A 15839-nucleotide genomic window follows, 5' to 3' on the forward strand; every position below is an offset into this window, starting at 1 on the left:
TGCAGAAATACAGACTGCTCTGGAAAAAGACGGTGTGGTTGTTTCAAGGAGTACAATACTTGTTGACCCCTCTCCAAACATAGCGCTTATGGTTGTGACCATAAAGCTCTATTTTGGTCTCGTCACTCCAAATTACAGTGTGCCAGAAGCTGTGAGGCATGTCAAGGTATTGTCGGGCATATTGTAACCGGTCTCTTTTGTAGCATTGGCTTCTTTCTGGTAACTCGACCATGCAGCTCATTTTTGTTCAAGTATCGTCGTATTGTGCTCCTTGAAACAACCACACCGTCTTTTTCCAGAGCAGCCTGTGTTTCTTCTGAGGTTACCTGTGGGTTTTTCTTTGTATCCCAAACAATTCTTCTGGCAGTTGTGGCTGAAGTCTTTCTTGGTCTACCTGACCTTGGCTTGGTATCAAGAGATCCCTGAATTTTAAGTGATTGAACAGTACTGACTGGCATTTTCAAGGCTTTGGATATCTTTTTATATCCTTTTCCATCTTTATAAAGTTCCATTACCTTGTTACGCAGCTCTTTTGACAATTCTTTTCTGCTCCCCATGGCTCAGTATCTAGCCTGCTCAGTGCATCCACATGAGAGATAACAAACTCATTGACTATTTATACACAGACACTAATTGCAATTTAAAAAGCCACAGGTGTGGGAAATTAACCTTTAATTGCCATTTAAACCTGTGTGTGTCACCTTGTGTGTCTGTAACAAGGCCAAACATTCAAGGGTCTGTAAACTTTTGATCAGGGCCATTTGGGTGATTTCTGTTATCATTATGACTTAAAAAGGAGCCAAACAACTATGTGATAATAAATGGCTTCATATGATCACTATCCTTAAAAGACAGTTGTTGTTTTTTTTGTTTTTTTTGCATGATCAGTCATATTTTCAAAATCAATGCCAAAATTTCACAGTTTCTGCCAGGGTATGCAAACTTTTGAGCACAACTGTACATGCATACATTAAACACCTTACTAAAGCTTACCATAAACATTATTAACAGACAGAGGCTAAATATGTCATGTTTCCAAATATTTAAATTATTTATTTCTTTATTTTATGTATGTTTTTCCCATAATAATCTAACTGCATTTTTTATTTCTTGTCTCTTCATTCATCTGACAGACGACAAACATTTCAAATTTAATTATCATCTAAATGATACTTATGTAGCTAAGTAGCTGTAGTATGACTCAGTATGAATATACTGGATTAGATTTTATTATTTTAATGAAAGTTGAATGAGTAGAGATCTTTATCATGAACATTAAGGTATCAAATTCCTGCCTGGTTCCTTTTTTTTTTTTTTTTTTGCAGTAGTAGTATTTAGTTGATATCGTGTTTTATAAATGCTAAAAATTGACAATGTTGCTTGTCAGAAAGCTATCCCACTTCTGTGTGATATAGTATCTACATACTGCAAGCGCTTGCCAGGTTTTGCCTATACGAAAAGATGGGATAGTGTCCGAAAAGTAGACAGTAGTTAAAACACATTACTAAAATGAGAAAACTGCCTGAAAGGTTTTTGAAGGCAAACACGTTTCATTTTCTTGAGAGATGCCCAAAAACCAAGGAAACATGGTGCATTGTGGTTTAATCACCTTATATTTAGTCACAGAACTTGTGGTTGACACTGCTAATCAGCTTGATTTATCTTGATGTCTCTGCACCTCTATATTTTTAATAGTACTGTTTGAAAAGAAAAATGTTTTAGCACTTTAAATTCTTTTGTATCATTAAAAACTTGATTTATAGCAAATTGGACTCGAATTTATTTTTTAATGAAAATATATTAAACATATATTTCCAGTTATGCAATTTACAGTAACATATAGATCAAGATCATTCAAACCCTTGAACACAGATTTGAGAACAGAATAACAGCACAACATATACCAGGTCACCGCTTGGCTTAATGCTTCTTTTTTACTTTTCTTTTTTCAACAGGATAAGGATTTTGTCTATATGCACAACAACATGTTGCAGTACTTAAAAAGTTTAATAAGTTTCATTAAACTACTTTTTCTGACATTTTCTTAAATTTGGAATACAACCAACAGAGAGCTAGAAAACAAGGCGAGTGAGGTTGAGGCAGGTGGTTCTGGCTTGTATTGGTTTTTCTCCATTCTTACCAGCTCTATGAAACAGATTCTACCGCAAAGTCACTTGGCCAGTGTAGTGCAATGGAGGATGTATATGAGCTTACACCGTGTCTTAACCTTGAGCGACAGAAAGAGCAATAAAAACTATCCACGAAAATCTTAGCTGGTGTCCTAAACAGCCTCGACCGTGAAAAGCGACCAGCAATTTGATATTTTGGTTTGTATTTCTGTTACTTTGCACTGGATAGCCCCGCCCACTGTGAAATCTCAGTGGTCGAAAATTAAGCTCCTTCGCAAATAACAAATTCTGATTGGTTTCACGTCGTGCAGCAGTTTCCCGCTGCGTTCCATTCAACTCGGAATTTCCAACTTCCTACATGGAAAATTGCAATGGAACGCCACTTGAAGTCGGATTTCTAACATGGAAACTTGGGCGGAAATCCTCAACTCCGATTTAACCGAAATGCAGGTACGTGAAGTCACGCAAACATGTCGGCAGCCTGGCAGATCCAAAGTTATTCATAAATATTGGCTGCATCCGAAAATGTAGGCAGCCGAATTAATGACTTTCAATTAATGGCTTATCCGACAGCACTGTTGAATAATTTGAAATCTTAAAGAAACTGGTCTCAGAACAGTTTGAAAAGCACCTTATTTTTAAAAAAAATTTTTTATCCTACCTCAGTATACAGCCTCCGAATGCAGCATTTTCCAGTTTTTGGATGCAGCCATTAACTTTTAAGCAAATAAAATGCATAAATGAGGCAAAGTTTCAACATGAAATGATAATAAAACTTGTTTAGCAAAGACAGGTGTGTAAAACACAGTAAATTATATTGTGTTTTGATAATTGTACACCTGTAGAACACATGAGGCTGTGAGGGATAGACAGCTAGTCTCTTGAATGGGCTGTAGCCTACTGTAGTTTATAGTGTTTTTGGATCGTTCAGTAGACAAAACACTGAAAAACATCTTTCCAAGAACATTTAGTAGACAAACTCCAGACAACATGAGTTGTGGAAAATCCAGGGTTCCCACTCTTTTCAAGACACAATTTTCCAGGACCTTTCCATGACATTTTATTTGCCCAACAGTTGTAATATTTAAGCAAAAACACAGAGGTAATGATGTATAATACGGTTTTTGAATTGGTAATTTTTTTTCTGAATTCATTACACACATTCATTTTAAAGCGTGCAGCACATGCAGATTATATTTATTTATTTAATTAAATTGCAGCCTTTTGCAGTAAAAAATAAAATCACACTAGGACATATCACAATTTTTATTTTATTATTTGTGCATTCAAACATTGTTTTATGTCCCAAATGTGTCAAATTCCGAGACATTCCACGTATTATACATGTAGCTAATGCCATTTTTATGACTGGATGTGATAACTGCGGTATAAGTGGACTCGGATTGTTCACTTGTTATTTAAAATTTATTCACATCCCAAGGTGTAAAGGCTGCATCACCACATTACCACCTCAGGTTGTGAACTCATTTTCATTAAAAAAATCAGCAGTCTGACTGTCGTCTAAGGTTTACAACTCAAATGTTTTTGTAGTTAACACAAAAGCAATGTTAAAATGAAAAAATCATATTTTTCGCTATATCAAAATTTAAACTATTCCATCAGAGCAAAGCAGAGATGACAGCAGATGAGTAGAGAATGTACGATACAGGGCTTATTTTCATGACGGTCAACCGTTGTTGTTTCACAGTGTGCAGCTGCCGGCAGATACAAAATGATATGAATTTATGTATTTGACACCTATCAAGAGTCCCGATCATTATCATGTTTTTGTACATGTAACAAAAACCATGTTAGCCACACAGTCAAACAGTTTTATTATAAATAATTTCCAGGACAAATAATTATTTTCCAGGACATTCAGGTTTTTTTGTCATTTTTCATGACTTTTCCATGAATGGAAAACTGTATTGCAAAATTCCAGGTTTTCCAGGACGCGTGGGAACCCTGAAATCAGAAGTGATCTAGGAGCTTTATTCACAGCTTTATACCATGCGTGCCATTGTAGAGATGGTAAGTCTATCCCTTACAGCCTCGTTGTCATTCCAATTAAAAATAATCAAAGATGGCGCAACCATGAATGTTTAGGAGATGTATCTGTGTTGACAATCAGGCATCTGCTAAGCTAACGGCAGCATAGCAATTTTGTTTCCTTAATACGTCATTTGAGTATCAGGCCATGAAATGCCTTTATGGTCATAGATTGGAGATATCAAGTAAGATCCCACATCCGACTTTGAATGGAACGCAGCGTTAGGACACGGTGTTAGATATATTTTTATACTTGTGCACTTCAGTCTATGAAGATGTAAGTATCATATCACCATCTGATACACAGAGTAGAAAAGAAAACACTTCCTGAAGAAATTGACCAGAAACTTTACAGTAAATTGCCAAGGTATAATCAAAATTGGCGAGTTAATATAGATCCCAGCTGCCACATTGTGCCTGTCCAGCAGGTAGTGGCACTACAGTAGAGATGGACTGTCCAAGACTGATTATTGACTCTTAAACATAATCTGATAAAAACAAGTACATGATAAGAAATGTTTTACTAGCCTAGAACATGCCTGAGGAGATGGGAGGAACTGTGAGCAGGCATTCCTGGAGGTTAGTGGCTGACTTAAACCATTGTCCTTCAAATAAATTGAGTGAATAGACTATTTTATAAAAAATAAAAAATAAAACATTTAAACAATTATTTTCCAACATGGTCCAATTTGTATAATTTGTTCTCCACAGCTCTCATTCACTTTAAGATGTTGAGTCTGGATAGATAAGTCATCTTATGGATTAATGAGAGCATAGTGATGTGTAAGTTAAAGTCTCTTGCCAAAACCAAAGTCTCACAGTAAATTAGAATCTCTATGATATTATCTGCCAGTCAGCTTTGCGTCCACACCCTCCCAACCTCTTTGAACTACAGCATCAGCTTGAGGATCAACTTGTAGTTGTTGCCATTTTGGATTCCAGCAGGCACAATTCATTAAAAAAAGCCTCCAATGTTGATCTTTGATGGAAAATGGTTGTACTTCTAGATACATGTTTAACATTTTAAACACCTTTAGTCAAAATCTCATAATAATAGTGATGACACTTATAATAAGAGCAATAATTACAGTTTAGCTATAATAATGCATAATGTCTTAAAACTGCTTTTTATATATTCTCATTCTCTTTCTCCTCCCTTGTTCAAAAACATCACAAGAGTAAAAGTTCATCTGTCCTCTCTCTTTGCCCCATTACATTATCCCCGACATACAGCAACCTAAATATTTACAATAATTCATTTACAACCAATGGCTCTGCCCATTTATCATTTGTGTCCTTTTTGAAAATAAAAAGTTCATGGCACAGGGTGTGTGCTTGTCCTGTGAGTCTTAAGGAGGCTCTGTGCTTGTATTGTCCCAGGGCCTGTTCACCCCTGTGCCTCTGAACTCACATGGCCAGTAGCTGACTGAGTGCCATGCGGAACTGCTGGGTGCATCCTGCGAGCTCCCGCACTCTCTCTGTCATGTCTCTAGCAGCACCAGGTGAGGGATACTGCAGGGCTGCGGTCTTTGTGCTAACCACAATGTCTTTGAGCTTCTCACAGAGCGTGTTGCTCTGCTGGGCCACCCTGGTACGCACCTCGGGAGACTTTGCTTGCCTGGAGAGTGTGTCTCCAATGAAAACAAGCTTGTGCGCGCTGAGGATGACGAATTTGCTGTGGGCGACAAAGATCTTGGGCGGCTGGTTGTTGTTAATGGAGGAGTAGAAAGCATCAATTGCGTTGGTGAGCGTGGTGATGTTAGATTCGCACTGCTCCATGTAAAAGAGAAGCAGCTGCCGGTCGCCCATGCACAGCTTACTGCGAGGTGTCTGCGGATAGTGAGAGGGTGGAGTCCAGCCCGAAATGTCATTGTTAATTGGTCGAGAGACCTCCTGCTCCAGTCTCTCAAACTGCTTCAACTGTTGTGGGTTGGGGACATAAGTAAACAAAAATTCACAAATTGCACTTAATAAATGAACAATAAAAGAACATAGCAAAATAAATTATTTCATATGTTTATACTTATATATTTTTCTAATATATGAGTATACATAAAATGTCATTACTGTGTTAGAATCAAAGACATATGTCTAACTGTAAATTGCTAAGTGGTTGGAATGTGTGATATACCATGAAAAGATTCTGAACAAAAACCTTAAGAAGGTATTTTTTAACTCTTAAATGTGGTTCATAGCAACTTACATTTACAAAATACATTTCTGTGCACTTTAATAAATGGTTTTTTATGCTAATTACATTTATGAGTGTTATTGTATGGGATAAAATATAAATTCTTAAATTGTGAAACTTGCAGAAAATTCAATTTGTATCAAATAAGAAAAGTATACTAGTATTATATACCTAAAGATGCTATTAGAACGTACAGTAGTATAAAATACCTGTTGCTGTTCAAGCATAGTCTTATTGTGTTTGATGCTTCCTTTTTCCAACAGCTGTTTCTGGTTCTTTTCAAACTCCTCTTTACCCTGAAACAGAAAGTGCAAATACATTATGTAATTAAGAAATCATGTACTAGATATGGATAGATATGCATGTGGGAGTGCTTTGGGATGCTAAAGTTTTTAATATCATCTGCCACATGTATAGTATTTGGGTATCGCATTCATATTGTATGATCTATTTTATATGATCATATCTATTTTTTAATATACTATCGTATTTATTTTATATTGTCGTAAAGGTTTGGATGTTTTCCCATACTCTGTAGTGTGCTATGTTGTGTTTTAGATCTAGTATCTAGTGCATTGCATGTCAATGTGTATATTCTGTGTTTTGCATATTGTGCAGTCTCTGTTCCATGTTGTAAAGTGAATCCACCCATCACTTCAAGGTGCACTGAAAAGTTTCCATTCAGTCCATCAGAGGGCAGTAAAGTATCACAGTTAACCTCAACACAGTATTTTCAGCTGTGGAAAATATTAAGAAATGCCTGTGACTGAACGGAATTTATCTCAACTGAGCTGTTTTTAGTGGAAGTTTTGACAGTTCCACACAGCAGACGTGTAACAGCTGGTGCCAAAGTAAGATGTATATGGGCTTTAAGGAAAGGCAGGCCTGCACATGCAAGTGATCATTGAAGAAGCCTAAGGCTCAACAAATTTGGGGATTACAGGCAAAGCGTACATGGAGAGGGCATGCAGACTACTGATCACACTGATGGTTGAGAACTAAACGGATACACCTGGATTTAGTTCTCACATGTCCAAATGGAATATCCCTACTGCAAAGACCAGCTTGGACCAGCATGGAAATTCATACAAGACTAAGCTAGTATTTTCAGCTTGTTCACTGGTTAATGTGAAAACTTGCTTTGTTTAGTGCTAAAAACAGTGCAAGTTCTCTTGTAAACACGAGTGCCACTGTGAACAAGCTTTTCTTTTAGCGCTCATGAATGCGCAATGGATGTCAAGATTTTCACCAAAAACTGACTTAAATTCATAGTTCTTTCTCACCAAGACCTAAGCACTTCAGAAGACTTGAAATATGATGCATGAGTCAGATGGTCTACTATTATAATACTTTTGGGTTCTTTTTTAAGCTTTAAAGTGAGACAATATCCACTGCCATTGTATTGACAAGACAGAGGACTTGCTTCATTAAAACATCTTTTGTGCTCCACAGAAGACAGAAAGTCATACAGGTCATTGCGAGCATGACCAGTGCACTACAAATAAACATTTTATAATGATTTCACATTTGTTTTAATGCTGTAAGAATGGTTCATGTACCTGTAAATGCACATAGTCGTAGTCCTCCATCCAGCCCTCCTCTGTCGTCTCATATGGCCTGTCTGGAGTCTCTTCCTCTGCTGTGAATTTGGGAGGGGAGGGTAGTGGCCGAGACTGGATGTTGGCCCGTTCAGGTGTGCCTGACTGATATGCTGAGATGTTGTTGTTGGTCAGCTGACCCTGCATGTCACCAGTGTGAGGTACAGGTGGCAATGGCAGTTGCTGTTGTTTGTTTGTCCGTTTGAAGAGCAAAGAGGCATTGCCATGGAGAAACGACGCCAGCTGCTTGGTGTCGTCCGGCACACCGCGGGCACACATGACCAGCCGGTCTAGGTCGTCCCCACCAGTGCCTGTAGGAGGTACCATCAGGGCTGAGGGGGACCAGCCCATGGAGTCCAGTGCCTGACTGTACTTCACCAGACCTTGGAAGGCCTCCTCCATCTTCTGTACCTGTTTGCCTAGCTTGGTCTGAAGCGTGCGATCAGTGGCCTGGGTTGCGTTGGCCACTGCACCTCTAGCGAACTCCAGCAGGTCCCTGATGGCCACTCGAATGCTGTCCACAGCCTGTCTGATGGAAGGGAGGTTGGACTCCATCTGAGTGGGGCTACGCCAGTTCCCACTGATGAATGACATGAGGAGGGACACGGAGCTCTCCACAGCTTGCTGTAGACGGGACAGCCTTTCCATGGCCTGGTCCAGATCCAGAAGCAGTAGGCGGCCAGATCCAGAAGATTCCCGCACCGGCACCATGTCCAGAGAGGATGTGGAGAGGTTACTGCGAGTGCTTCCCGTGCTGGAGGCAGAGAGGCGTTTGAAGCTGACCGTAAGCTCCTCGGTGGCCGCTGCATCACGCACCACCTGTGGAGGCACGTCGTACACATAGTCACCCGAATCTTCGCCTGTTGGGCGTTCGCGAGGGACGTCATACACATCGGCAGAGTGTTGGTCCTGTGGGCCGCCCTTGCGCAAGCTGGCAGGGATGTCATAGATCTCCTGAGGTTCAGGCTGGCGTTTTCCTGTTAGTTGAGGAGGAGGGACATCATAGACGTCCTCTGGTATGGGAGGCTCTGGACCTCCAGGGATTGGAGACAGATAGGCCTGGTTTTGATTCTCATAGGTCTTCATTTTGGCAAAGTGAGGAGGAACATCGTATGTCTCCTCCCTGATTGGACCATCTGGGACATCTTTGCTGACAGATGGGGGAATGTCATATACCTGTAATGAGGAACAAGGAGTTAATTAAAAACCAGCCTTGTGCAATCATAACACGGTTAATTATTCCACACTTAAGAGTGCTAAATCAACATTGTTTAAAGGTGCTGTAAGTCATTTTATTTTTGGATATACCACACATAAAATGCCTCTATTAACAGACAGATCACTAAAATAGGTGTCCTGAGGGATGACACCAGTCTGTGTGACATCCCTAGGCTCTGTAAACAGCAAAAAGAGTCAAAACTAGCCAATCAGAAACATTCTCTGCCTATGAATCTTTTGCATGTTCAGGTATGCTTGTCTTTGGTGGGTGGGGTTTGTGATTGAAGAGATTGGCGTGGTCATATTCAGAGGCTAATTCTGGTAGACAGACTAATGTTCCAAATGGATGGGATATGAGGTGGCATGATGGCGCCGGTATGTTTAGCTGGCCGTCTGCCATCTGGCTTGTTTGTTTTGTTTTTTATTTCTTTTATAATACAAAATTTTTTTACATTGCTGGTGTACGACCGTCAAATGCTTCTCAACAAGAAACACTGTTAAGTTATTATCAAACACAGATCTGAGAGGACTACACTCCAACTTTCCACCCCCTCCCTTCTTGATGACTGTCCCGGCATGTCTACGCTTGCTGCCATGGACTTTTCCGGGAAGGAAACACTGCAGGAGAAGAGGAAAGCGGGTAGGCATTGCGGTTAAGCCAAAATTATGCCTAGCACGCCTACCTCCGTCTCATCCTGGCATGAACTATCTTGAGAGTCGGTTTGGTTGTGGCCGCTTAGTCTCGTGGTGATCGTTGGAGTTGGAATGTCAGTGGGTTTTGCCTGTGACTCAGGACACTTCACTCAGTGTCCCCCGTTGTCGGCCGCCGCGTCTTCTGCAAGGGCGAGTAAATCATTGCAATCTTCACCTGCTGTGTCGTACAGCACAGCCGATTGGCGATCCAGTGCAAATCAGGATGGCTCTGGTAAACGCTAAATCGCTGGTAAACAAGACATTTATTTTGCATGACTTCTTCACCTAAAATGATCTGTATTTTTTATTTGTGACTGAGACTTGGCTGAGAGCTGGGGATATAAGTCTCTTTTCTGAACTTGTGCCCTCAAATTGTACATTTTTAAACTGCCCCAGAACAACTGGTAGGGGTGGAGGGCTAGCGTCCGTTTTTAAAAGCAACTTTTGTCGTCGGATTTTAAAAACGGAATTGTTCTCAAGCTTTTAAATACTCTTTCACTTGGACAAGGATAAAATAGCGATCGCAGTGGTGTATCGTCTGCCGAAGCCTAACAAGGATTTTATAAATGAGTTTTCAAATTTTTTTAGGAGAATTTGACTGTGGGGGATTTTAATATTCATGTTTGCTGTGACTCAAATTATCAGAATTATCTTTCTGGCCTTCTGAGTGCAAATACATCTGTTAGATGTCTAAGGTCATCTGATCAGAGATTATTAATGGTTCCTAGGTCTAGACTGAAGTCGAAGGGTGACTGTACTTTTGCCATTGCTGGCCCTAAACTGTGGAATAGTTTACCAATATCCCTTAAAGAAATTTAGACAGAATCAGAATTTTCAAAGTTAAAGACTTTTTGGGGGCCTGGGAAGCTCAGCGAGTAAAGACGATGACCACCACCCCTGGAGTCGCAAGTTCAAATCCAGGGCGTGCTGAGTGACTCCAGCCAGGTCTCTTAAGCAACCAAATTGGCCCGCTTGCTAGGAAGGGTAGAGTCACATGGGGTAACCTCCTCGTGGTCGTTATAAGGTGGTTCTCGCTCTCGTGGGGTGCGTGGTGAGTTGGGCGTGGATGCCACGGAGAATAGCGTGAAGCCCCCACACGCACTATGTCTCCGTGGTAACGTGCTCAACAAGCCACGTGATAAGATGCACGGATTGATGGTCTCAGACGCAGAGGCAACTGAGATTCGTCCACCACCACCCGGATTGAGGTGAGTCACTACGCCACCACAAGGACTTAGAGCACATTGGGAATTGGGCATTCCAAATTGGGGAGAAAAGTTAAAAGCTTTTCTTTTTGCGCTGGCTTACGATTGTCCTTAGAGTCCAAAGGTGTAAACTTATATATGTGCTTTGATGTACCTCTTTATCTTGCATTGCTGTATTGATGTATTTTGGTGATGTATTTGTGATGTATTTTTGTGATATTTATTTTATTATGGTTGTACAGAACATTGGTCAACTACTGTTGTTTTTATTGTGCTCTATAAATAAATTGATTGATTGATTGAAATGTATTTAATGTAAGAGAGTTGGTGGTGTTTTCTTTCAGGAACACAGTACAGATCTCTCTAACCACAACAAATATCTAGATAAAAGGTGTACATAAGACTACAGTGTAATTGATTTGTATCAGTCTTGTATAGAGACATGGATGGAGTTAGTGTTACCGTTTGTTGGTAGAGTAGTTGGCTCTTTTCCACACTAGGTTGAGTGTCATAGATCACCTGTCCATCTCTGCTGGGTGGGCCTTTCATAGCCATGGGTGGAGTATCATACACCTGTGAGCCAGAGAGGGAAATAGGGTCAAATAAGTAACAGAAGACACATACAATTCATTTACAGGACTACAGGTTTGAGTAAATAAATAATGTAAATACTTGTTCAATGCAGAAAAGAATGGCTTTGATTGGATCTGATTTATAAAGGACATACTGTATGTACCCTTTTAATACACAAATAAAAAATAGCTGAATGGCATTTCTTGGCACAGCAAAAACTACAGTAATCTGTATTGAAAAGTGTGTAAGTGTAATATGTCTGCAGTGTCAGTGCAAGGCTGGTAGGAGCTGTGCATTTCTCTCTCTCTCTATTTAGTTTATTTTGCACCCCAGGGCCCCTAATTCCTCTCTGCCTTTTTCTACATATTTTGTCCTTTTTTGTCTTTTCTTCCTCCTCCTTCCATCCCTAGTTTTTGTGCATGTTGGAGCAGAACAGTGGGATTATTGAGGCAGTTGGATGAATGGGGGTCAGAGGGAACACTGGTACACATGATAGGGGACACACTATTCCCACATCCTGACACACACACACACACACGCGCACACACACACACACACATATATGTTATGAGGACCCTCCATAGACATATTGATTTTTATACTGTACAAACTATAGATTCTATCCCATAAACCTAATCATCACAAAAAACTTTATGCATTTTTAAATAAAAAAAAAAAAAAAGAAAAGAAACATTGCTTTGTATGTTTTTTTTAAGCGATTTGAATTATGGGGACACTAGAAATGTCCTCATAAACCACATTAATAGCATAATACCATTGTAATTACCAGTTTGTAACATAATAAAATGTCCTTGTAAACCACCTGTACACACACACACACACAGGCATGATGTGGAGAGATTATAGGAGTGTGACCTAAGACAGTAACAGCTGGAAAAGATCAGCAGCTCTGCAGAGATTCTGACCTCTACCTTAACCCTCAATCTCTCCTCTCTGTTACCTGTCCAATGTCTCTGTGGTGAGGCAGAGATGCTGAACATAGAGGATAGAAAAGATGGTTTTCTGGGGAAAGCCTTTACTTGATGTATGCAGAGCTTTAAGATCTATCAAAGGCTTCCATACATTAGTATGTCTTAATGGGAAATTATTGATAAGATCAAAGATTAGATTGCAAGCCAACTGTTTTCTTTTCTCTATATCTTTTTAGTGGTTCATCAGTATATCTATAGCACATTCGGTCACATATACACACACACATGCACGTTTATTTAGCTAAATGAGGAAATACCATAGGCCTCTACTGTTTTTCTGTAAGGCTAATTATAATTCACTTAGACCCCCACACCGACCCTACCCATGAAACTGCTTCTTTTGCATTAAAAAACATTATTTATTTTATGCAGGGATCCTGTTTCCAATTGGTTTTCCAACTGGGGGAAATGTGAGTACATGCCATAGAGTTCTATTGTTCTATTGGCCAGCTTTTAATTAACACAGACTAACCCTACCCCTAATGGGAATTTTTTTTAAATATTTGTAAAATAATACAAATATATATTTCATTTATCGATGACTTTTGCAATTGAAAACACCCCACCATTTCCCCAAAGGGTGGTTTTTTCATATTTAGCTTATCTAATGTTATGCATGAACTCTCATCTCTAAAACAACAGCCTTGAAGTTTCAGATACAAATGAAGTGTGATTTCCTGTCCCAATGCTCTGTTAAACCAGTGCCGACTGATATAAATATATAAAGGTTACAGCTAAACTGGCACAAGTGTGAACAAAATAACCACAAACACACACACAAAGGCCCACAGCTCTGTAAAGCCTTAAAACCCTATCATTTCTTTTATAGCGCTAGGAGTAAAAATGTGTTTTTTTTTTTTTTTTTTTTCATTACTGCATCTGATATGGTTAAAATGAGGTTGAGGAAGTTTGGATTTAACTGACATTAAGTTTAATCTTGTTTGAGAGAGACACACACGCTTAGGGACTGTTAAATTTCAATATTGCCTTGTAGTGTAGTAGAAGCGCTTACATATGATTAGTTTAAACCACTAGTTCTCAAACTGGAGTGCTCTTTGAAATTGCGAAACATTGTATCTTGTTACAGACATACATGTTAAACTACACAAAGGCAACATGATATCACATATGCCAGGGTTATATTGACAAACAAATTAAAAATTTTCAGGCATTACTGATACCAAATTATTGTTCCTTTCATCATGTGATTACAAATGCTTCTGCCCTCAAATAGCTGTGCTTGCCTATGTTCATTATTGGCACAGGCTGACAGGCAATTTGCTTATAACAGCCTAGACACTGAGTCACTCAGCAAAAACGAATAATTTAAAAAGAACTATTTAAGAGTAAAACTGTTCTCCATTACTGCCAAAAGCTCCTGATGACTACAGGAACGTCTGCTCGCAGCAATAATCACTGTTATTTATTACAGAAATGTGTCTGTTTTCTCATTCAAAGGGTGATAATTTTCACGCACAATTTGCATTTAGTAAAAAATTTGATTATCCCTCCATGTTAACACGTTTTGGGTGATGGGGTGCTTGACAGTTGTCAAAGAAGGGAGTGCATGGTATAAAATTTTGGGAACCACTGGTTTAAACAATACATAGCTCAAATAAAGAACACATACTAGTACTAAAAATCCTAAAAATCTTCAGTCTGGTTTAGAGATTTTAGAGAAGTCCTGATGTTCATCTTAGCCTGTCCTCTACTTCACACTTCTATCAATACTCCACAGATCACACACATACTGTACACACACCTCCTTACACAAACACTCATCAGCATTTATTATACTGCCCAAACAATGGCTCCCAATCTGTTGTGTATGCCCCCAGGAGAGCCCGCAGCAAAGAGAGAGAGAGGCAAGAGAAACCAAGAATACCAAAATCTCTCATTGAGCATCCACTAGGTGCTGTGCCAGCTTTATGTGATTAAAAGACTATTAGTCTTTCACTCTAATCTGCAGAGAGGGCAATTCGTTACGATATTCCAAGCAATTTTGAGGCTTTGAAAGCGTGCTTGCAGCGTCTTGTCTGTTTGAAAAATATTTTGTGTGTCTGTGAGCAGAGTGTGTTTTATGTAGGGCTTTTGTGTTTGTGCTGGTACTTTAACTTAGTCCTATGTTGCATTAGTTCCACTGGACACACTGTTGTGATTGGTGCGAAATGACTAGTGCTGTACATCCTCTTATCCAGTGTTTGGAAAGCTGCTTTTAAACTGTAGCTTGTCAAGTTACAATATACTCTTTTGAAAAAGTAGTTAGCTACACTGAAGCTTGGGGGGTGAAGATAGATAGATAGATAGATAGATAGGTAGATACTATAGACAGACAGACAGATCTCTCATTCTGCTGTGATCCCACTTTGTATGGCTGCACCGCAGGCTGTGTGTGTATTGGTATTGTGAGGTCTGGGTATGTGTGGCCTTTGCTGTGAGCCACGCTTTGTCTGTCTCTCTCTCTGCCCCAGAGATGTGTGTGTGTGTGTATGTGTGTATATGTGCTGAATTTTGCTGCATTGAAGGACTGATCTCGCTGACAGCACATTCTCTCTCATACACACACAAAATACACACACATGCATTCACACACAGCAGTCTCAGGATATTCTGCTTTATATAGACACACACACAATGCTGAACTTCTTTTTGAAATGCCTCCAGACACTGAAATATCTACTTTCACTGCAAGTAATGCATGACCTCATCTAAAAATAGGCAAGCAATCATAGAGCCAACAAGAATTTAAGGAGAGAGAAATAAATAAATAAAGAAAAGACTTTAAATTCCCATTTCTTATATTATTAATGAGAGCAGAGGCTCTTTACAGACAGATGACCAGTTCTGCAGTGTGTGTCAGATATCAGAAGAGAGATGACCATATATCACTGTCACACACACACACACACACACACACACACTGGTGACATCTGAGATACTTGGTGACTATTAACATCAATAACAATTTTCTACTGGATCATCCACAAATAACTAGATATCAAATAGCCTACAGCATAATAACCAGTTGATCTTCAGGAAAGGCCAAAACTACACATGGACAATAAGAATACATTTGAAACTTAAAACAATGACATTTCCACTGCATTTTGCCTGAACCGTAAAACGAAACTGTTCTTGGGAGAATCAGTGATTTTGTGACCACATGGCTCACTATGTAAGTGATTTACTGC

The 15839-nt window shown here is 39.4% G+C and overlaps 1 protein-coding gene across 2 annotated transcripts in view; it reads right to left on the minus strand.

Moving 5' to 3' along the window:
* Positions 1 to 956: 956 nt before the first annotated feature.
* LOC127455954 (breast cancer anti-estrogen resistance protein 1-like) overlaps positions 957 to 15839 on the minus strand; it is a 160694-nt gene continuing 145811 nt past the window's right edge. For both annotated transcript variants that reach the window (XM_051724166.1, XM_051724165.1), the window contains exons 4-7: positions 11546 to 11656; positions 7929 to 9143; positions 6579 to 6665; positions 957 to 6098 (exon numbers count right to left, since the gene is read on the minus strand). In XM_051724166.1, the coding sequence (XP_051580126.1) occupies positions 5586 to 6098; positions 6579 to 6665; positions 7929 to 9143; positions 11546 to 11656 (1926 nt within the window). In that variant the 3' untranslated portion in view covers positions 957 to 5585. The remainder of the gene's footprint in view (positions 6099 to 6578; positions 6666 to 7928; positions 9144 to 11545; positions 11657 to 15839) is intronic.

This window comes from Myxocyprinus asiaticus, chromosome 18, assembly GCF_019703515.2.
Source record: "Myxocyprinus asiaticus isolate MX2 ecotype Aquarium Trade chromosome 18, UBuf_Myxa_2, whole genome shotgun sequence".
NCBI lineage: Eukaryota > Metazoa > Chordata > Actinopteri > Cypriniformes > Catostomidae > Myxocyprinus > Myxocyprinus asiaticus.